The following is a 23,495-nucleotide window of genomic DNA, read 5'->3' as shown; positions in this document are numbered from 1 at the left end:
TGACTAAAGGCAGCTCGAGAATCCTTAAAGCTCTCACGTGCTGATTCTGCCTTGTCGCCAAAAAGGCGAGTTCCATCAAAAGGGCATGTCCAGCAAGGAAGACTGACATCCCCTGAGAAGCCAGAAGTCCACAATCAGGCGCATCGTCTAACAGCTACAGATGTGGCAATCGTTCTGCCCAGTGAGTAGGTGGTATCCAGTCCACATCGTACGGTGAATTTGGCTGCATCTCTCCCGTCTGCAACTGCTTGAGAGAAAACAGCCCGGGCCTCTTCCAGATACTGAGACAGCAGATGCGCTACTGTATTCCACATAGTATGGGAGTATCGGCCCAAGAGGCATGCGGTATTCACCGACCACAACGCCAAGCTGGAGGAAGAGAACATCTTCCCAAGAAGGTCCAGCTTCTTGGATTCCTGATCTGGGGGGGAAAAAGGGAATGCGCCTTTTGATGATGAGGCTTGGACTACCAAGCTCTCAGGGGAGGGGTGTTAGGTCAGAAACACTAGGTCGCCCGGAGTGGGCGGTGGCCAATCATCCTATCCACAGGAGCACCTGTGCTGGGCTTGGACCAAGTGCCCTGAAGGATGTCTGTGAGGGCTCATTGAACAGCAAAAGGGGTTCAGAAAAGGAAGCCGCAGGCTGAAGCACCTCTGTCAGGTGGGTAGTCCTGACTGCCACCGTAGGGAGCTCGAGGCAAAGGACCTCGGCTGCCCTCCTCACAGCATATGAAGCTCTCTCCTCCCTAGCCACGGTAGGGGGAGAAAGCAAGCTTGTGTCAGGGGAAGTGTCCACATCACTGGCATCATCCAGGTCCATTCACCAGTCCGGGTCCTCAAGGCTGGTCAGTTAAAAGGTCTCTTCCGGCTTCGGAATAGACATTGATCCGGCTCAGAGTCCACTTTGGGGATGCAGATGGGGTCAGCGCCGACTGGGGGCACGGTTGCCGCCAGAAGCATCATCGCTGGGTTGAATGTCAGGGAAGGTCTAGTGAGATTGATCGGTTTCGATCCGGATCCACAGGGACCCGGTGGACCCACCAGCGAAGTCCAAGGGCCCCCGACCAACCAGGCTGCCCAAAGATGATATACAAGGCCTCATAGAACGTCTGGGCAGGAGATACTCCGGCTCCCGGAAAGGGAAAGAGGCGCAGATACGTCTCAGAAGTAGGCACAAGAAATCGTAGCCTTCAAGCGTCGAATGCTCAGGATCCTGCGTTGGCCGACCAGGACAAGTCGAAAAATGCCTGTGCTTCTTCGACTTCTTCTTGTGCTTCCCCGACTTACCCAAAGATCTCCTCGACAACTGAGTGCGAGGAGTGTTGGCTTGAGGTACTGGGTTTTTCAGAATCGGTACTTAACCGGTAACCCAGCGGTGTCAGGGAATACACACCCAAAGACCTTGAGTCCTTTTCCTGATTCAGACCACAGAAACTCAGAGTCTTCTAGGTGAAGTCAAAGATTAGTTTATTGGCTGCAACCAAGGTAACAAGTGTCCTAGAAGTACAACACGGGGAAGTATATTCTCAGGAGACTGCTCGAATTTACAAAGTCGGGCTTCTCTCTTTATACAGAATATTCAGCTTCAGGCAAAACATTCTTCGAATTTGTAGTGTGTCATTTACAGTTATTGGTTTACAAAAGAAAAGCAGAGTCATGATGACATGTACATCTTTCACGTCGTGCTGCCCATAACAAATCACCGGCAAGTCCCAACATTTCATCAGATATCAGTGGACCCCCAATAAAACAGGCACCTCCCCACCATAAATTAAGTGAAGCAAAAGAGTAAAGACAGATGTGAGCAAGATACGGCAGGTGTGTGCGCAATGAGGAGGTTTATGGCCGGCTGAGCCCTGATGCTATCTTGCTTGGCCACTGGAGAGGAACTGACCTAACAGGTCCGGCCTGGGGCAATGGTTCCAACTGGCATAGGTCAAGGAAAAGTCGATCAAGGTGTACGTGTCCTTCTGGGGTCAAATCCAGCTGGTTTATAAGCCTATGTAAAGGGCAACTCAAAAAATGGCTGCCATACACAAAATGGAAGCCGAGGGTTTTGAACGAGAGTGACGATTTCAAAGTGAAATCGTCACTTGAATATGCTGAAAATACCTGTACAGGACGTACTCGTCATTCTCGGTCTTTTGGTACTAAATTCGCCAATTTACGATGAAGTTTTATTCTCGAGTGCAGACACATTACACGAGTCCAGAATTTTCAGTACTACAGGCTCCATGCCCGTTTGAAACCTACTCTCAAACGAGAACAGGTTCAACATGAAGCTGAGCACGGGGCCTCCAGCAGCTTTAAGCGTCGCTCCCGCAAAGTTTATGGCCTGGCACTCGGAACACTACTCTGGGTCGTGGTCGCCCTCCAGACACCAAAGGCGCATGAGGTGTGGATCCGTCACGGACATCATCCGGTGGCAGAACCGTATGACTTGAAGCGGGTCCTTAGCTGGGACACCCGTGACACACCAGAAGTCTACAACTCAAAAAAGAAGGCAACAAAAAGTTTTAGAAAATTAGCCAAAAAGTGGCTAAGCGTAGCTCTCTTTAGATCTCTGCTAGGCTGGCACGGAGAAAAGAACGGACGTCAGTGTGTATGGGCGGTGTCTATGTAGTTCCCTCAACGTCATCCTGGAAACCACGACCCTGACGAAAACCACCTAACGACACTCAGGGGAACTGCTGAAGAAAAAAATTTCCAGATCCAGACTGACGCCTGGGGGAACATTTAAGGTAAGGAATCTACAAATAACAGTCTATCAGATTTACCCGTTCTTGTGGGGATTTAAGATCTTTTTTTGAATGAGCTTCTGTGTCAAGTTCCTTTTAATCACACAGCAAACATTCAAAAATAATGAACCTTTATTATCTCCATTATTCCCCACAACATTTGCAAAATCACCCCGCAGCTTCCAAACCAGTCCTATTGTCCACTTGAGCTGGGCTGGGAATAAGGCAAAATATGCAGGGATGAAAAATAGGCATATTCAGTTGATTCATTTAAACTAACATACCTGAAAGAAATGTGTTGAAAACAGTAGTTCAAGGCTATTACACGGCGTACCCATTAACTTTACAAGGACTGCCTCTCATGGCCTTGTCCTAGTGCCCTATCTTCCAATAGGTTAAACTGAATACTTGAACCCTGTCACAATGGTACATCTGGCAGCCTCCATTATTGTAAATCCTGATGTGGCTTACACTATACAGTGGCAATGACAGTGCTCTAATAAACAGCCAACAATTACTTCATCCTGCAATTGAAGTAACGCATCCAGTGATTCTATTTGATAACTCTAATAAAAAGATCTAAAGACTGTCTAAAGCATGTGGCATGCTGGCTTGTTCACATTTATGCACCTTTACAGAACATTTTAGTATGATAAATGGGTAATACGTATTAATGTCAAATGGTAGAATACTAGATTTAATACTTTTGACATTTGATTTAATAGTAATTTCAACACATGTTCTCAGTTTCACTACTGTGTACACTTTTGTATAAAATAATACATATATTAGCTTCCCGTGGTGACCACGGAAGACATTATTTGCTAGACGACAATCTTCAAAAACAATCTTTCATGATTAAACACAAGTTGTCAATCTGCCAAGCAAAAGTTAATTGTACATTACCTGATCTACAGAATATTTTGCAACACAGACTTCTCCTTTAACTGGATTATAAAGTTCAACGGCAGTCTTGTTGTTGTACATTGATTTCAGAGTTAGCGAAACATTGCTTAGATGTTCTGCAACTTCAGCAGAGTAAATCTGCACAAAAAATTCACTTGGGCTCTTGAATCCTAAAACGGTGCCCTGAAGAAAGGATTAAAAAACTGAATTTAACAAAAGCAACAATAAGTGCACTAAAGATTAAATGCACGTTTGCAATTAAAACCAAAAAGAAATTACAGTTATTAATATTGGAACATATACTTCATAATCTTAAACATTGTTACCATTTTCTAACAAATAAAAGTAAAATGCTGTAAAAAATTCAAAAGCCACAGAGGAAAATGTTGTTCAAAGATACCTTGTTGCTCATATTTAGTGAGAGATAATATGTTGCGATACCTGTATCTCTGCTCCCTTTTTTAGGTCAATGCTCTGCAAATCTGTCAGCATTATTCTCTTCCTGCTTTCAGACTCAATTCTGGGATCACGCAAAGGAGAAGTGGGATCCTGTGCACAAGCAAACAAACTTTACTTAGGGGAAATGACAAATAAAAACTCAATATGTGCTCATGTAACAAATGAACATATTTACATAAGTAGTGTTTTTCTCTTCTGCTAGGTTACAATTTCTGTTTATTTCAAGGTATGAGTAGGGCAATCAGTTTTTAATAAACACTGGTATGCAGTATTCAGTCCTTGGCAATCTCCTACTCTGTTGCAACTAGAGAATGCATCACAATGCTGCTAAACAATGCAATGTACTGCCACCATTACGAGTACACAGAAATAACATCACCTGATCCGATCATTTGTAGTCTATAAGTCTTCTGATAATGGTAGTGGATGGCGCACTTAGAAAAGCGTGTGAATTCAAGCAGTACCAACACAACATTAAAGTCTAAGAACACAACAAAATACTCAAATCAATTTAGAAAATCAAGAAAGCTAAATAAGCAAAAACTAAAATGGTTAGTATCTAATAAGGAAGAGGTAATCAAAGAGTTGCATTTTTAAAGTTTTAAGGCAAAAAGTGGCAAAGAAAAAAGCACTTTTAAATGTCAATATAAACCCAAGGGCTTCATACAATTACCGTTGGGAGGAGGGTTTGGATAAGCCTCATGGGTCATATTTATAAAAAATAATTTAACATGAGACTGTTACTAGCACTGTTCTAAAAATCCTCCAGTAGGGCAAGCCAGGGTTTTTAAGCCAGCGAGGGTTTACTAACGTGTCAACAAGCCCCCACTAAAACCTTCATGTTCGAGTGCCAAAAGATCACAGTGGGACATGGTCAGATTTCATTGTCCCTGATATTGCTTCACAAATGGGTAACTGCCCTCTAGTACCTGACCTATATGTTACCTACACACGTATTCAACTTTTTTGATTCTCAAAATATTTCAACTGGTTAAGGCTGAATACTGATCTTCACGTTGCCAGATTCATACAACCCAAGGCTCCACAGTAGTCTTTATCTTCCCTACAAAATGTTCCAAACAGGAAAAAGTGTAGTCTTCCAGGTCAAGAGTGCTCTTTCCCACAGATAACTTTTGCACCCCACTCCGTTCCTCTGGAAGACAACAAAAAATGACTAAGTCCCAAAGGTTTCTTGAAGCTGGAAGAGTCACTCCTAGCCTGTCCTACACACCAGATCCTAAGGCAGGCCTCTAGGGACTGTTTTTTATCCTTTCTCTAAATATCCAGTCCAAACTAGTCAGCTGGTTCTCAGAGCAGAAAGCTCAACTGCATTTTGTGTCCCTGAAGCAGCATTGAACGGCCTGAAGAACCTTGCAGAGCAGTTTCACTTGGGCTTGGCAGCGGGAGTCATGATCTGTTCAGCCGTCTTTCCCCAAAATCAGGCGTAATCTTGTTCCTTCTTTTCTTCTCTTTTTGGGTAGTTCCTTAATGTATTAGTATGGTGCCACTGGTGGTCTGAATCTTTTTAAGATGTGACCGATTAATTGTAATCTCTTAAATCAGTCAGCTTGTGAATTTTGGTATACTTGAAATTAATGTTAATGTAAAAACTAGTTTCCCCACCGGTTGTGGCACAGACAGGGTTTTCCGTTCCTGTGACTGCCATTTGAGGTCTTCGCTTTAATCCCCTGCATGCTCATGACGAGCTCAGCTCGTCATGAGCCGTGGAACGCTCGCACGCTGGGCTAATTCCCCTGCTGTGCTAAATGTTCCACGAAAACGGGTGTGGTCATGACGAGCTCAGCTCGTCATGAGCACAGGAGCACTGTGCCTCATGACGAGCTGAGCTCGTCATGAGCTGTGCGCGCCCCCCTTCCCCCAGCACAGCAGGGAAATAACCCCAGCATGCAAGGGGTTAAAGGAACAGTTGTGGTGGTTTCTTGCTGCCATCAGTTTCTTCCCGGATAGCTCATCCCTGCTAAATTATCACTCGAAATATCAGTTCAGCCTTCCTGCTCCAAGAAGCAGCCATATTGTTCTCTAGCAGGCCAGTCGTTCACATATATTCTTGAATGCTGATTACAAATTCTGGAGTGGGTATAAACAGGCAAATGGGTCAAGCTTATATAACATGCAAAAAGGAACCATCAATTTATTCTACCATGTTCCAAGGATGAGTTGTGAAAATCTATTTTCTGTCAGGTTGGTTCGGGAACAATGTAGCTTGGCCTAAACAATGACAATCAACTTTTGGCAACTGATGAGTAAGAGAATATGGGGGTTTACAAAGCCTATTTGGAGTTGACTTAGCTAGTGTATAAAAGTAGGTTTCCTCTTTGGAAAACACTTTTTCTTGCCACATGTTTCTGCAGTGGTTTTAAACTGTAGCCAGTGAGACCATAATAGTTTTCTCCGAAGCCATAAATATTCAGTCATGATTGTGAGTAGCGAACCAACACATTGCACACAACATTTACCCAATTTAAAGTCTGGATCCCATGTCATATGTGAATTGTGCACTCAAGATACCAATTGCCTTAAATACCTGGGGGAGAGTATCAGAAAGTTATTTCCCAGTGCTGAGAGTCTACTTTGCCCAAGGGTCATGTTCTGCTATCAGATCAATTGGTTACTAGGTTGTGTGTTCCTGGAATAGGGAGTGGACTATTTACTAAAATCTCTGAGGATTGCATGGCAGATCTCATGGGATCCTGAACTCTTATTTCCAGTCTTTCAGGATGTTTGGATATTTGGGGATTCTGGTTAAGAAGATTATTTTAGACTGGTTCTCTCCTGCCTCAAACTATGCTTGTGCTTGCTCAATAAGAATTCCTGCTAATCCCAAAAACATTTGGAAAACAAATTGATTTAGTTGTGCCAATACGTTTTATTTATTACACGGTAAATGTTCAATTACCCTTCTTTAAAAATCTTCTGGCAAATGGCAGCATGTAGAAACAATGTTGTTGCTCCTTCGCTACTGCCCTTTAAAACTTTTCCATCTAATTGCTGAAGAACTCCAGCCAATCACTACTGTTTTGAACTGCACGTATGCGATGGGTGAAAAGTTTAGAACAGTTTTGGTGAGTTAGCATATAGCTAACTTGGACACTGTTTTCGTTGTTTTGGAAACAGAATGGTTAATGTTTACACGCTAATGCATCGTACCAGACAACCAAGTATCTGAGTCAATCAGATAGTATTATTTCTTGCCCGCATGTATATTTATATAGGAGGTAGAAAGGAATTGACTGTCTGATGCACTGCTATTTTTGCACAGTAAAACACTAGGACATTGTTTCTGGAACAACTGTCCGTGCTCACCAAGGTGAACCAGTCAATCTGCGGTAATAATAAGCAGAAAGGTTGTTTATTTTTTTTAATCACAGATCCAGATTTAAAACCGCATTAAAATACCCCAAAAGGACAAATAAATTGTTTTAAAATTTTATAAAATCCAATACCAGCCCAAGCAATTTCATAAAATTTCATACAGTTTCATAGGGGCTATCCTAACAAAAAAGGCTGTTTTAAAAAAGTGCAGTATCTTTGACACCAACTATACCTTAACTCCATGAAGACCTGTCTAAATATCATTTTACATAACAAACAACATAAGACCTATACAACCTTCCCCTGAAACGAAATAGTAATTACTCATTTTCGCTCCCGGAACCACAGAAAGCTAAATAGTTTTCCCTTTCCCACACCCACCAACAATCCTCCCCCACCCCATTCCCAAAACCTTTAATCAGCCAAATATCGGGCCTGATTATATTAAACCTTACAATCCCTCCACATTGAGTATTGAGTAGCGCATAATAATTTTCGCTTTCATTTTCTTCATTATTTGAAACCACTCTCCAATGAAAGAGATTGATTGTGATTTAGCGCTGGGATCTCTATTAGATTAATAACTGAACCGCTGTTGCTCAATAGTGAACTTTTAACAACTGTCTTTAGTTTTAGAATTAAGCAATAAGAGCACTTCAACCATTAGTTTTTCCCTATTTGTGCCTTTATTTCAAACCAGGATTTCCACCTTTCCCCTAAGATAAAATCCATCACCATGGAGAAACCCTGTGCTTCCCATTTAGATAGAGTGCTTTGATCAATAATCTTCCTCGTACCAAATCAGAGACACACGTAGCAGCATTAATATAAGGAATTTAATAGTAACTTAAAAAATCCAACTGCCTTTTAAAAATCAATATGAACTCTTGCAATAAACTTTCTTTGGGTATTTAACCAATCTGAAAATATCAATTATATTATATTCTTTTAAAATCAGATTAATCAAGTCATTATTAAAAAAAATGACAACTCCGATATTTTGCGAAAACTAAACATATTTTGCAAAATATGCGCAATAATATTCCCGCAGAATAGGGAGAGCTAAAACTACCATCTTTATATTTATGATAAGTGCTACTCTGGCGTTTTTATCCTGCCAAATGAAAGATGATCTAGATTCTATATCCCTAGAAAATGCAGCTTTTAGCATACAGGGTAAGGCTGAGAAATGGAAATTAAACAATGGAAAAATCGTCATTTTTATCAATGCCACCCTCTCCAGAGGGGCAAAGGGAATAGATTTATATTGCGCTAACAGCGCTTTAACTTTCAATAACAGTCAGCAGAAATTTAGCTCATATAAATCTTCAACCTTGATTGTATATCTAATCCACAGTTAGCACTTCGGTTGGTTATTATACTACAAAACCCATCAAGATAAGAGGCAAAGGAGACTTCAGCATGCTGTCTCAGCCTGTTTCACAAAACTGCTTGGACACTGAACACCAAGAATTTTTCAGTCCACCTAGCAAAATGGCAAACAGTTCTTAGAGGCAATCCTGGAAACACAACTTGCATTCCCTTCAAAGTTCTGGGCCTAATGTCATCCTGTATTGGGCTGATACTCTTCTGTGGGCTTTGAAAGAGGCGCATATAACAGGAACTAGGCTAACAATGGCAATAAATGACCGGATCATGCAACAACATAGGCCTGGTAGCAAGAGAACTCAAAAAGACGCTACTGTATGTTTCATCGAACCTCAAGAGAATGGGCAGCCATGACAACAGATATTTTAATGGTGATGGAGAGCCAACATGAAAGAGCTCACAAAGAGGGGCCTCCCGTTTGATATGGAGAAGACTCTCTGCACTAACAGTCTGGAGCTACGGGCAATAAAACTGAGCTTATAATCATTCCATCTGTAGTTGGCAGTACAGGAAGTTCTCACCAGTACCAACAACACAACCTTGAATTTTGTACACTACAATGCTAAAGAGAACAATGTCCTGATCTTTCTTTACAAAGAAGCACAAAGATGCAAGCTTGGCCATCTCCAACCAAGTGAATGTCAGAGTGAAACTTTTTCCAGGTGTCAAAAAGACTAAGCAGATAGAATAGTGGAACATTCAAAATATGGTGGATGTCTACTAAGCAAATACTTACGTTGGTCTATGGCCATTTTAACACTATTATTGCTATTTAAATTTATCCGGGATTCCTACCGACAACGGTAAAACATTTAAGCAAGTGAATATATGAAAAATCTATACTAAAAAACTAGGGTCTTCGCTGAAAATGTGCTCATTTCCAAAGAGGATGATGATGGAGGACAAAGATGTTTGTTTAGAGGATAGTCTTGAGGAGGAGCAGGAGCTGCTGGAGTCCAGGAACTTAAGCTCTTCTCAGACTTTGTTTCACTTGAGTTATATGTATAGCATACCATCCTTTTTATTGGGGTTCATCATCTTTTCACTCTGAAATTAATCTGTGCTTCATGGTCTTGTCTTTGAAAATGGAATGGTGGAGGTGGCTGTAGGGAAAGAACAATCCACTGTAGATCTAGCACGGTCAAATGAAGAGCGGACATAAGCACTGGACACATTACTGTAAGGCTAGGCATTATAAGAAACAGTAATGCAACCTCTTAAGTAAAAGCACCCACTTGACCTAGTGGCAGGTGGGAATCCTCCACTGTATTAAGTAACAAGAGCAGACCTTCAGCAAAAAGCTGCAGGTAAGGTGATAGATATAGTATTTTCTTCCAGGTATTCATTTTTTATGCAACATCACAGTATGGCCTTTACATTCTAATGAGCCAAAGATCTTCCTCACCAGACTCCAGGGCTCACAGTGTTGTGGTACATACTGAAAGCTAAGAGTTCTGCAATACTAACTGAGAGGGTCTTGAACCTCAAGGTTGAGTTGCTAGACATGCATTGCTTTAATGATAAACTCCCACAAAGACATCCAGGAGTTACATTTATTGAACAATTGCTAAGTAACTAAACAGCTATTGCAATAAAATGGACAGATGAAAATACATGGTGCAGTGTATTCATCTAATCAATTTAAACTAGGATGCTCTGAGCGTTTTTTTAAAAGCTGTATTATACAAACATTTAATTTTTCAGATTCAAAGTTTTGTGTTTGAATCCGTGTTAAGAGTAGCAGTATAATAATGAATAAGACTTTATGAAATAAAATTACAAATGCAAAGTGTGCACATTAAATTTAGATGTTTTAGTGAGGGAACGTAGTTTGTCCATTGTCTCTAAGTAGCAGGCTGAATCAGCGGGCCTGGAGGGGTTGTGTTGTGGAGCAGTCTTTTCTCAGTATTCAGAAGAATTTTGACGAAGCAACAGTACAGCTCGGGGTCCCCTGGGTCAAAGCAAGCCAGGACCGTCTGCCTTCTCAAACGAATTTCCCTTTGGTTTAAAAGCCCTTGTCAGTAGCTGGCCCGTTTCATCCTGCACAGTTTTACAGGAGTACACTAGGTGTAGAAGGTCTTCTTTCCCGGTCCCACACAGAAAGCAAGTGTCAGGGAGGCACCCACTCAACCAAGGTGCCAGATGGTCTTTTACAGGTAATAACCCCGCAGATATCTTAAAAACTGCAACTTGATAGCAGCTAGGTACCAGTGGCAAAATATTTTGAAGAGCAAAACCTTTGCAAATATTAAGTGTCATCCACCCGTGTGCTTGATATTGTGGCCTTGTCCTCAATAACAGAGTGGATTTTAATTGTCTTTAGAACCAGACGCCCCTGGACACTAATGAGCATATCCCGAAGTTATGTGAGGCCTTTGAGGTCACGGGATTCTTGCAGGTAAGCTCTCACTGGCAACGTGTCATGATCCTGTAGCTCTTTCCAAAGCATGTGGTTCAATGTATGTGGTTCTGCTTTCCGGATCTTATTCCAACATATTAAATATGCTAGTGCCTGTTTCATCAGACAAAATTTCAACCTAATATGTGCCGGTGATGTTTAAGATCAAAATGAAAAACAAGGGAACCTACTCACTGAGGAACCAGGGTGCGTATTTATATAGGAAACAGTGGTTCCAGTGGAGCAATGTGTGTACGGTCATGAGTTAGTACAGAACATAATATCATTAACAGTTTGAGGGTTCAAAGGGGATGTTGGAGAGAGAGAGAGAGACAAAGCTCATAACACCAAGTTGCATATCATAGTTGAATTTGTATTGTTGCAAAATAAATCATATACACATTATACACAGAGTTTTAAACAGTGCGAAGTGTCTCAAGTGTATTATGAGAACCAAAAAGGACAAAAAACAATTGAGTGACATTAAGTGAGATATATACAAGGTTTCTACAAGGTGTATTTACAAGGAAAAAGGAAAAACGACCATGAAAGCAATAAATATAACAGAATGTTACAGTGACTATCTTCATTCATAGACACTGTTTGTATGGTTCATTTCCCTAGAGCGTCGATGGCGTTTCGACCCGGAAGAGGATAAAAGGTCTCGTCAGGACCAGGGGAGTGTGGGACATCTATATCATGCGAGCTCAAACACTGGGTGAAGTGTGCCAACCATGTGTGAATTTAAGAGTAAGGTACTCACAGTGAACCCAGCCGGGTTCACTGAAGGCAATAAATGCGTGGTCGATGATAGCCTGTCCCGCTCGGTGGCAAGGTGCAAAGTAGATACCCACGGTGGGGCTTGAGGATATTTGTATGCCTGGCCGCTGGTAATTGTGTTTGTTCCGCAAGTTGATAAGAATAGCCCAGGACAATGCCTTGGGAGTAGAGCTCGATCGCTGCTTGTAGTCTTCTTGGATCTGACTGCTCGATCAGGAGTCAGGTGCATCAGCTTCCACACCTCTGAGATTTAGTAGTACGTCCCCTATAATAGTGGGCAAATGCGTAAGAATAGCTGGTGTAATCTTAATGCGTCTGTAATTTATGGTGGTAGGTTTTGTCCATTATCTCCACAATATGTTTTGGGGAGGTAAGGTTTGAAGAAAATAGTACCTCCTGCTGGGGGTGGTCGCTGCCTGGTCTATCTTTGATTTGAAATGAATGAACGTATAGAAATACTGAGAGCAACAAAAAGGTGCAGTGCCAACTTGTGCTGGTTCTGTTGGGAGTGAAATGTGGCAGCCAGTGGATTAACTCCTAGGAACCTGCCACTCAGGTCCCTGAGGCTTAGATGTCCAAGATCGTAAAGTAGGCAGCTTCCAATTTTTGTCTGAAACCCAAGTGTATTTTTACCTTGGTCAGGTTTCTCCCATAACGTGGTTGGGGATATTGTTACGTCGCTGGTGGATGCGCTCAGTAGGTGTAAGTTTAAGTCCCCAGATATTACAAAGTGCGTGGAGTCTTCCTCTTCCGCTAACCTTATTAGTTCTTCCACTATTTTTCTACAGTCTTTGGACTTCATCTTGGGATGAACATAGATGTTGATAAAAATTACTTCAACTGCTACATTTTTATTTGATAAGGTACATTTAGTTGCGTTCTTCTTGAGGATTTAATGTCCAAGGCTGCTGTAAGGCAATGCAAGCTATCGAGATGTAATTAGCTAGTCCGTCTTAGAGATGTCAGTGTTTTACCCGTTTCGCAGCTGGGGTTGAAAAGTTCGTATAGCCTAAAATGTAGACAGGGTCAGCCGGCCAGGTCTCCTGCAGGAGGATATTAAAGGACCTTAAGTAGATGTGCAAGTCCAGGTCGCTTAGCTTTATGATATGGCCATTGATGCTCCAGAATCACATGCATAGTGAATAGGAATTGGCTCCGTCTTGAGGCTCCTGGACCATTTGCGATCCCACTGTCGATTGAGAGCATCAGATTGTTATCGTTATATCTCTTGCAGTTTGATTTGGCACTTCGAGGGTAGTTTGCCCTGTTGTCCCGTGATTTCCAAATGCTGAAGATTCTCTTATCAAGGGGTCCCTTGCACCCTTGAGCATGGATATAGTTTCCTTTTGCCACTGAGCTGGCTTCATTTTATAGCCTAGAGGGAGGAGGGGTGAAGGATATCCTGGCACTTGGCAACAGAACCTTTATTCCCCATTTTTTAAGGTCTGGTCATTCTATTAGGACTCTTTATGCAGTACCAATTGTGGGCACATGGTCTTAGTGGGTTCTCCACCAAATGCGTCTTCAGAGCGTTCAATCTGGATTGCCACAAGATCTTTGGAAGTCAGATCATGTAGTCCTGGAATTGCCGTTAGTAGCCAGAGGATATTAGCCCTGTTTAGGGCATCATGATTTCCTCTGAATGCAAACACTGGGATAAAGATTAATAGTGTTGTCCTGGTGATTTCGGCGACTGTCTGGAGGATTTAGTGTTCCGGTCTCTCTTGGTGCAGAGTTGAAATACTTTCTTGTGAGATAGCACCAGTCAATTCGGTTTCCGTGGGTCCCGTAGGTGTTTTGTGCAGACATTAGGTATCTGATCTGGACCTAAAATTACTGGATGGATCGGTGCTATGCCTGTTGGAGGCGTGCAATTGTTGAAGTTGTGTATGGTTCCCATGTTGAGCAAAACTCCTCTTGTGCTTGTTTGATTAGTCTGATTGGACTGTATGGAGAGTTCACTTGTAGTTGGGACGGTGCGGTGCTCTGCCGCCGCCGTTTGGTTGACACAGGCTTTTTAGTGTTGGTAGTTGACGTTGAGGGCTGCCCAGGCAGTTTGTCTGGCAAGTTTACTACTGGGGAACTATAGCTGGGGTTAGCCAGCTGTTTGCCTGACCCGATGTGGTGCAAGTCCAACTGAATCTGTCCTGCGGTTTGCTTGTACCCCTGTTCTTCTTGAAGGGAAAATGAACTACCGCTTTGAACATCCTTTGCTTTTACGTTTAAGACAGAGTAGATTCCCTCTTGGTCGACAGGTTTTTTGTTATGTCGCTTTCTCCTTTGTGCCTGTCTGTGTTTGGCGTTGTTCTTTGTTTGAAGCAATCTGGGGGTTAGAGGAGCACTCCAAACTGATATGTTTTTCTATTTATTTAGAAGTTAAACTAAGGGTGCTTCACTGCTGCAATGTGTTGACATCAAATGAATGTAAAATGCAGCATTTTTTTTGCTTACAGAATTTGACCCTGAGGAAGGGACCCCAGAGTCCCAAAATGCATTGGGCTTTTGTGTTAGCAACATGATAATTTGTTAATGCCATATCAATGCCATATCTAAAAAAATATTTTTAATACAGACATTTGTAATGTACAAAATAATATTTAGGTGGTTATTCTGTTAGCACAATGTTGTGAAAAGATACATCTGTTGTAGACGAATCTAGGACTCTAGTAAATATTCCCGATTTATGCCCTTATGTGGTTATATCAAATCATATCCTTATATAGGCATAAGAATCATACCCATAATAAGACCTAGCCAATGCAGTCCAAATATGGCAAGGATACTCCCATAGACTCCTAGAAAGCACAACGTGTTCTTAAACAAACCAAGCCTCCAGCAGCTCCGGGAATTCCCCCTGCTTCTGTATTGATTTGTCCTAGAACTCCCGGAGTCCTGAAAGAACTGCGAGTTCTTAGTGATGTCTTATGTCCAACCTTACATCAAACTCGGCACCTTCCAGGTATAAATATACCAGCATCTGCCCTAGCGAAACACAAGGTGGTTTGGAGCAGATCGACTATCTACTTGTCCGACTCTCTGCTGTAGCAAGTGCCGAAGGAAGCCGACCCTCCCGCTGACGCACTGAGAGAGACGCTGTCTTTTCTCCTGCTGAGAAATCCAGCGCCAGTGTTTCCCTGTCACCCTTGCGGGTTGCTGGGAGATCGAGTCCTGAGAGAGAGATACAAGACCTCCTTCATTCTATAACCAAGGTACGGAGCTGATTAGACCCTTACAGAATTCTTGATTTAGATTCTCAACTCAAACTACATCTCACTTACTCCTTCCCATGTACTAGGGTTAGGTTAGGTACACCGGGGTAGGCGTATCTTAGAAGCCCCAGTTGAGTATGTTTAGTCATGATTTTATCATTGTATATATTTTATCCATTTTAAACACCGTATGGCTTAGAAACCATACCATGCTTTTACAGTATTATTTTATAAATACTGCTTTTACTGTACGTACTTTACTTTATGAAAAGTATTGCGATTGTAGCAATTCACTTCCCTTGCATGAGAAAGAAGACTGTTCAATAAATAACCTCTTTTATTGAAAACGCCCGTCTCTCTGTTTCTCTGCACTTCTGGTGAAACTAAGCATGCACGATTGAGTAAGTTCAAGTTCAGAAATTTGTATAGCGCACTACTCACCCAGAGGGTCTCAAGGCGCTTGAGGGAGGGAGGGGGGGGAGGGAGGGGGGGGGGTGCTTTATTTATCGAATATCCAAGTTTGAAGTTGCTTTCTGAAGGAGAGGTGGTTTTGTGCAAGGCGGAGGTGGGTGGGTAGAGAGTTCCAGGTTTTGGCCGCTAAGTAGGAGAAGGATCTACCCCCCATGGTGGATTTATGGATCCGCGGAATATCGGCGAGGGCTTGATTGGACGATCGTAGATGGCGGGTGGGGGTGTAGAAGGACAGTCGCGTGTTGAGGCATTCGGGTCCTAGGTGGTAGAGGGCTTTGTGTGCGTGGGTAAGGAGACGGAACGTTATTCTCTTGTTGACGGGGAGCCAGTGGAGGTCTTTCAGGTGACCGGAAATGTGAGCTGACGGGGGGATGTCCAGTATGAGTCTGGCTGAGGCGTTTTGGATGCGTTGGGAGTTTTTTCTGTAGTTTGGCTGTGGTTCCGGCGTAAAGGGTATTTCCGTAGTCCAGGCGTCTTGTGACCAGTGCGTGGGTGACAGTCTTTCTTTCTTGTTTCGGTGGGGATCCAGCGGAAGATGCGTAGGATGTTGAAACATGATGAGACGGCGTTGACTTGTCTGGTCATCGAGAGGGAGGAGTCCAGGATGAAGCCCAGGTTACGTGCGTGATCCGTAGGTATGGGTGCGGTTCCCAGGGCCGGTGGCCACCATGAGTCATCCCAGGCAGAGGGGGATGATCCTAGGATGAGGACTTCCGTCTTGTCTGAGTTCAGTTTTAGGCGGCTGTTCTTCATCCACTCGGCTACTTCTTTCATTCCTTCGTGTAAGTTGGTTTTGGCGGTGTTTGGGTCTTTGGTGAGTGAGAGGATAAGCTGGGTGTCGTCTGCGTAGGAGATGATGTTGAGGTTGTGTTGGCGCGCGATGGATGAGAGGGGACTCATGTATACATTGAAGAGGGTGGGACTGAGTGATGATCCTTGTGGTACGCCGCAGATGACTTCGGTGGCCTCTGTTTTTGAAAGGGGGAAGGCGGACTCTTTGTGTTCTTCCGGCTAGGAACGAGATGATCCAGTCTAATGCTTTTCCTAGTATTCCGACTTTGTTGAGGCGTTGTATGAGGGTGTTATGACAGACTGTGTCAAAGGCTGCGGAGAGGTCAAGTAGAATGAGGGCGGCAGTTTCTCCGTTGTCCAGTAGAGTCCGAATGTCGTCTGTTGCTGCGATGAGGGCGGTTTCAGTGCTGTGTTTGGCTCGGAAGCCGGACTGTGAGGGGTCGAGGGATTTGTTGGATTCAAGGAAGGCTTCGAGCTGATTATTGACGGCTTTCTCAATGACTTTGGCAGGAAATGGGAGGAGCGAGATGGGGCGGTAGTTCTTAAGTTCAGTGGGGTCTGCTGTGGGTTTCTTCAGAAGGGCGCTGAGTTCGGCATGTTTCCAGCTTTCCGGGAAGGTGGCGGAGTTGAAGGAGCAGTTGATGACGTCTCGGAGATGGGGTGCGATAATGGAGTCTGCTTTGTTGAAAATGTGGTGGGGACATGGGTCGGTTGGTGATCCTGAATGGATGGAGTTCATCAGGCGGATGGTGTCTTCAGTGGTGATTGGGTTCCAGGCGCTAAGGTTGTTAGAGTGCGGTTTTGGTTCGGAGGTGGGTGGAGTGGGCTGGTCTTCGGACTGGTTTTCAAAGAGGTTATTGTATGTCGACGATTTTGTTGTAGAAGAATGAGGATAGAGAGTCGCAGAGGTGTTGGGAGGGAGTGATGTCGTTGGTGCCGGCGGTGGGGTTGGTGAATTCTTTGACGATGTTGAATAGTTCCTTGCTGTTTTGGGTGTTATCAAGTCGATCCTTGAATGCTGATTTCTTGGTGGATTGGATCAGTTGGTGGTGTTTGCAGGTGGCGTTCTTGAAGGTGGCCAGGTTGTCCGTGGTTGGTTTTTTTTTCCAGGCTTTCTCGAGGGTACGGCAGAACTTCTTGGATTTCTTAAGATCATCGTTGAACCAGGGGGCTTTTTTGCTACCTTGCTTGGTTTGATCGTTTTTCAGGGGTGCTAGTTCGTCGGCGCTGTGGGTGATCCATTGTGTGAGGTTGGTGGCTGCTTGGTTTGGATCCGATGATTTGGCAGGAGGGTTTTGGTGAAGCGATGTGAAGAGGGGGTCGGTGGTAATTTTGTTCCAGTTTCTTCGGGGAATATGTTGTGGGTCGTGGGTTTTTTGTAGTTTAAGTGAATGCAGCTGTGGTCCGTCCAATGGAGAGCTGTGGTGTGATCGAAGGAGATGTGCTTGCTGGAGGTGAAGATTGGGTCGAGCGTGTGTCCGGCATAGTGGGTGGGGGTATTGACAAGTCCAGAAGGGTGGTGGAGTTGTTGTCGTTTTTCTTTTCCAGGTGGAAGTTGAGGTCTCCCAGTAGAATGTAGTTCTCTGAGGGGAGGGCATGTGGGCTGATGAATTCAGCGATGTCTTCGCTGAATTGTGTGCGGGGTCCTGGTGGTCTGTAGATGAGGGTGCCTCTGAGTGTGGTCTTGGGGTCGGTGTGGATCTGGAAGTGAAGGTGTTCGGCGGTAGTGAGGTTGTCGTCGGAACTGGTCGCGACGCGGATGGTGTTCTTATGGACAATGGCGATTCCTCCTCCTGTTTGGTTGGTGCGGTCCTTTCGGATGATTTTGTAGCCGTCCGGGATGGCTATGGCGATGTCGGGAGCTGATGAGGCGTTCATCCAGGTTTCTGTAAGGAAGGCGACGTCCGGCGATGTAGTGTCGAGTAGGTTCCAGAGTTCGATGGAGTGTCTGTGGACCGAGCGGGTGTTGAGTAGGATGCACTTCAGGTGGTTAGTGTCGGAGCTCTGTTTGGAGATTGTGGATTTGGTGTGGGTCCTGGTGCTGTCGAACTTGCAGGAGTGGCAGCCGAAGGGTCCATGGGTGTGTCCTGGGGCTGCTTGGTAGCAGATAGGTGGGCGACCGGGGTTAAGGGCTGAGAGGGTTGCGGCGTCGTACGTTATGCGGGCAGGGAGTATATTGCGGGGGACAGGGATCTGGCCCAGGGCGCGGTCCAGGCACGGACGGGCGTAGACGGGCTTACCTTTGGCGCACCTTCGGCGCGCATGGGGCGCGACCGCTGCGCGCAAAGACATCTGTCATATGTAGATAGTGGAGGGGGCAGGGGCGAGGGAGGAGCAGCTGGGAGGCGGGAGCGGGGTGGAGAGCCAGGCAGGGAGGCACAACAACAAACAACAAAATGGCTGCAAGCCAAAAGCGAAACAGGATTGGAGTACAATGTAAATAAATGCGATGAAAAACGGCAGTGGCAACGGCACAGTCAGGCACAAATGATTTATTCAGGCAAAGGCAGCACAGCACAATGGAAATATCGTGAAAGCGCACTAACGCAATATAGCGCTGCAATCCAAGTATACTAATCAATCAGGCACCAATACTTGTGGGAGCAATGCGAGCAAGCAGATAGCAATTTGGCAGTGTAGCACTACGATGCGCCAAGCAGAGCGGGGAGCAGCGTGAGGAGCGACCGCTTCTGAAGGGATCAGGACGGTCACCTGGGTGAGCTGGTGCTAGCGTTGGTGGGTTGCCTGGGGCTGTCAATGCTCCTCATGAGGCACCTGTCGAGCTGGTAACCGACATCTTTGCTTGTTGGTCCCCTCAGCTGGCTGCTGCAGTTTAATCAGTGAATTCAGCTTTTCTGACGCAGGTTTTATGCATGTAGTTAAATGACGCCTGAGTAAAATAGTTATCTATTGTTTCCGCGACTCTGGATGTATACTCCTTATTCTGGAGGGAGCAAAGTTGTCATGTTTATGCGGTTGTCAGAAACTAATCCCTTCTTGTGAATTCGAGAAAGTTTCTAGTGACCTCTGAGCTAGCTGGCATTCATAATTAAGTCTAACATATTCAATAGAGACCCAGTCGACCTAAGTCCTACGTCTAAACTATCGTTAATGTTATTCCAATGCGCAGAGCCTATTGGGAATAGAGGAACTACACTACATGGCGCCCAGCGTTTGGTAAGGCGATAATTTAACGCTAGACACTAGAGTAACTCAGTCGTGCTTTTCACACAGACCCCTTTTTCCCGTAAAAACTCCAATAGACGTCTGGAGTGGGTGAAAGGTTAATAACCTCCAAAACTTAGTAGGAGGAGAATCCTATGAATCAGTTTTTGGTTTAGTCAACGTTGAAGGATACAGTGTTCCGAAATATTGTGCAGCTAATCTTAGTTTCCTTGAATCCTGCTCTGCAAACTTTGTCAGCAAAAATGTCGGAAAGTGAAGAATAAAGGGAGAGAGCTAGAATAGCAGCTCAAGCAGTCTTAGGTGACACAGCTCTCCAACAAAATGACCCGGATGCTATATTCATCCCGGTAAATGTAAGGAAGAGTGTAACTTACAAAATGATAAATAATGGAGTATCCTCAAGAGGTGGTACAGTCCTATTTGTAGTAGAGGCCCATGAATATCGGCAGACAAAGGTATTCTATTCATGGATAACTTTTCCAGCAGCAAATGCTGCGACACACGAGTTCCACCACTACAAAGCAGAGGAACCTCCAAAGGAATACGTCCCTTTCGAGGACATTGAATTTCCACTAACTTTCCAAGAGCATCAGCTCTGGTTTAATGGCGCCCTAAAACATCAAAAGTCACATTACCAGGCTCAGTCCACTAGGTAGACCAGGAGCCACATGGCCGGTTCTATCCAGCTATACACCACATCCTGACATTGAAGCAATGTCAGACAGAGAACTTTTAGTTCAGCTAAAGCAACTAATTAAAATACATGGACAATTGGTCCAATATGTCATGCAGACTTTAACAGTCCAACCAGCAATAAAAATTCCACGGCACACCCCTCACCAGGGGAACACAAATAAAATTACACCACAGACTATACAATCAGTCATTGGCAAATTACCCGCAAAACGTGAACAAATTCAGTTCTGGTTAGCTCAAATAATTACTCAAATAGAGGCAGTATTTCCTGATACTACACCTCATGAAAAACACAGAATTCTGACAATCTCTCTACCAATGGGGACCGAACCACATATGGAGGACTGTGACACTTGGGGCACAGTCTTTGCTTCAATATACGCAAAAACACATGGTGTTCCGTCTATGGCGGTTATACCAGACGTACTAAGATAGATTCAAAATGAATACGGTCCAGAGCCTGCTTTAAATCTAGGTATGAAATTACTGAAAGACTTTAAGCAAGTCTCGGCTATACTACTAGCCAACATAAAAGGAGAAGCAGCATCTGTGGCGATCCGCCAAAAATTAAAAGAAACAGAAATAACAGACCAACCTTTAGAGCTTGCCAGAATAATTGAAAAGTGCTATGAAGAATTAGGTAGAGATAGTTTGGGTGGGAAACCACTAAAACCACAACTAACTGAAAATCCTGAAAAAAGCTTTATTAAGAATAATCTCATTACTCCAAAAAAGAAGTGGGAGGGTAATAAACAAACCACTCCCAGAGAAAAACAGTTTCAGTCCAGAGGAAGGTCTCCCCAACAGAGAAATAGATCTCCAGGACGGGGGGACAGATCTCCACAACGGGAGCCCTCTGAAAAAAGATACAACCTTAGAAATAGGGACAATTTAAGAAAACCTGACAGATATCAAGATAATTTCAGCGCCAAGACGCCCAAGGGTAAACGATGCGCTTTACAAATATCAAAAATAAATAAAATAAATAAATAAATAAATAAATAATGATACACGTCCCTCTCGATCTTTTCAGACTTCCTCACAGAAATCGGAAAGAAGAGGACGGTCAGAACAAAGAAGAGCGCGTCAAGTCCAAAGACAAGAAACCTGCTCATCAAAGTAAAAAATTACAATTTCCCAAAAAGAAGGTAGCTAGTATTAAAATAAAACATGCCGAGGATTCTGAAGACACAACTGAAGAACGGAGAATGGGCCTTGATCAGTCGTCACAAGCTGCTTCATTTCAAGTTCCTGCGCCGGATGTACATCACACCGGCCCGCATACATCGTATAGACAACTCCAGGCCACACCACTGCCTTAAGCGTCTTACCCCATTCGCTGATTTTGCACACTTAACATGGACATGCCCTAAAATACACCAATACTGGCTGGACGTCCACTCCACTTTGGGGGATATACTATCAATGGCCCTTTCCCCTATACCTGAGATTGCCCTCTTGGGTTATGTGCTTAATTTCCCGAAGAAGGTTCGCCGGTTGGCGGCGTTAGGCTTCCTCCAGGCTAAACGGGAGATCGCATTGGTGAGGGGTAGTAAACGGGCTCCTACGCTCCGCTCCTGGTTAAACAGTATGGCGTTTTGCAATGTGAACTGCGAAGAATTTAGCACTTTACTCCCCACCACTTCCAGACCAATCGACATTTGGGGGCCGTACAAAGAGTACATAACTAGGTGCAAGTCCGCCTGTGAGTCACCACTGCAATCCAGCATCACTCCCACTGGAGTGGGATAGCCGCAGGCTTCTTCACGCATTGCATTGCATAGTGAAGTTCATCGTTGGACCGTCTGGCCCCTGGGCGATGGATTTGAGTTTCAGGGGTAGTTATGGTGTGTTATCATACATATTCCACACATTTTATGCATCATGTTCTTTTGGCTGTAACTTACGTGTCGCATCACTCTGCCTATATATTTGTTCGCAAGTTAGAATTGTGCAGTCATATCAATGCAACATATCCCCTTATGTTTCTCAATTTTAATGCTATTACATTGTTTTCCTTCGACAGGAGACAGTTTCAGTATACACTTGATGATTATATGATTGTTTTGTGTAGTATCACTTTCTTTTCTCTTTTGTCTTTTCGGCAAAATGACAAATAAAGATTAAAAAAAAAAAAAAAAAAAAAAAGAACGGAGAATGGGCCCAGACAATGCTAGACAGCGCAGCAGAAGTGACCATAGCTCGCAAGATCCTGATGAATCTTCTGGAGACAGTGGACACAAATTAATACATTCAGGTGGAAACTGCAGACAGAGTTAGTGTACCCCATAAATTATATGAAATAACATTACGTATAGAAGGGGACAAAACTAGGAAAATAAGAGGTCTCTTTTAGGAGAATCTATCTAAAGGCTATTATATCCTTCTAGCAGAGAAAGACTGGCCACCAGAGTTTGTCAGGGAGTGCCCACATGGAGAAGAAATGATTATGCCTGCCTTCTCAAATCACATTCCAATTCATAAAAAATACACATATGCTAGAAAATGGGCAGTGGCCCAAGCCCCTGCATTATATAAAAATCATGTAGGATGGGATGAGGATTCTCCTCACCATAAAATTCAGTTAAAAAAATCAACCTACTGCACAGAGGCAGTATCCTGTTAAGCAAGAAGCTAAAAAACAAGTCAGGGAGATCTTAGATCAACTTGAATACCAGGGGGTGATTGAAACATGCACCTCACAAATGAACAACCCTTTGTTTCCTGTCTCCAAACCAGACGATTCATATGGTCTAGTTTTGGATTACAGACACCTAAACTCTTGTTGCAAAACATATGCAGTAAAAAACTCACACAGTGCAGCACTAATGAATAACATTGTGCGCACAAAATATAAAACGACAGATATTTCAAATGGTTTCTTCTGTGAAAACATTGCACCAGAAAGCAGGTATTTGACCGCTTTCTCCAGTATGGGGGCCCAGACGCCAATTTTGTCGTCTCCCCCAGGAAATCAAGAACAGCCCAGGATTATTTTCAGCCAGAGTAACAGAATTACTACAAATGTATGACGATGAGGCATTATCTTATGTCAATGACATCTATCTTACAGACGATGACCTGGAGACACACTTGAAAAGAGTGAACACCATTATACTTGGGTTCGCATCTTAAGGGT

The 23,495-nt window shown here is 43.8% G+C and overlaps 1 protein-coding gene across 2 annotated transcripts in view; it reads right to left on the bottom strand.

The window, feature by feature from the left end:
* Positions 1 to 23,495, bottom strand: part of TDRD1 (tudor domain containing 1) — a 2,637,228-nt gene that overhangs the window by 2,136,543 nt on the left and 477,190 nt on the right. For both annotated transcript variants that reach the window (XM_078643866.1, XM_078643867.1), the window contains exons 7-8: positions 4,085 to 4,192; positions 3,644 to 3,826 (exon numbers count right to left, since the gene is read on the bottom strand). In XM_078643866.1, coding sequence (XP_078499992.1) covers positions 3,644 to 3,826; positions 4,085 to 4,192 — 291 coding nt within the window. The remainder of the gene's footprint in view (positions 1 to 3,643; positions 3,827 to 4,084; positions 4,193 to 23,495) is intronic.

The sequence above is a fragment of the Lissotriton helveticus genome, chromosome 5_1, assembly GCF_964261635.1.
Source record: "Lissotriton helveticus chromosome 5_1, aLisHel1.1, whole genome shotgun sequence".
NCBI classification, from domain to species: Eukaryota; Metazoa; Chordata; class Amphibia; order Caudata; family Salamandridae; genus Lissotriton; species Lissotriton helveticus.
Note: the sequence above shows the minus strand (reverse complement) of the source record. Positions and strands in the feature narration are given on the sequence as shown.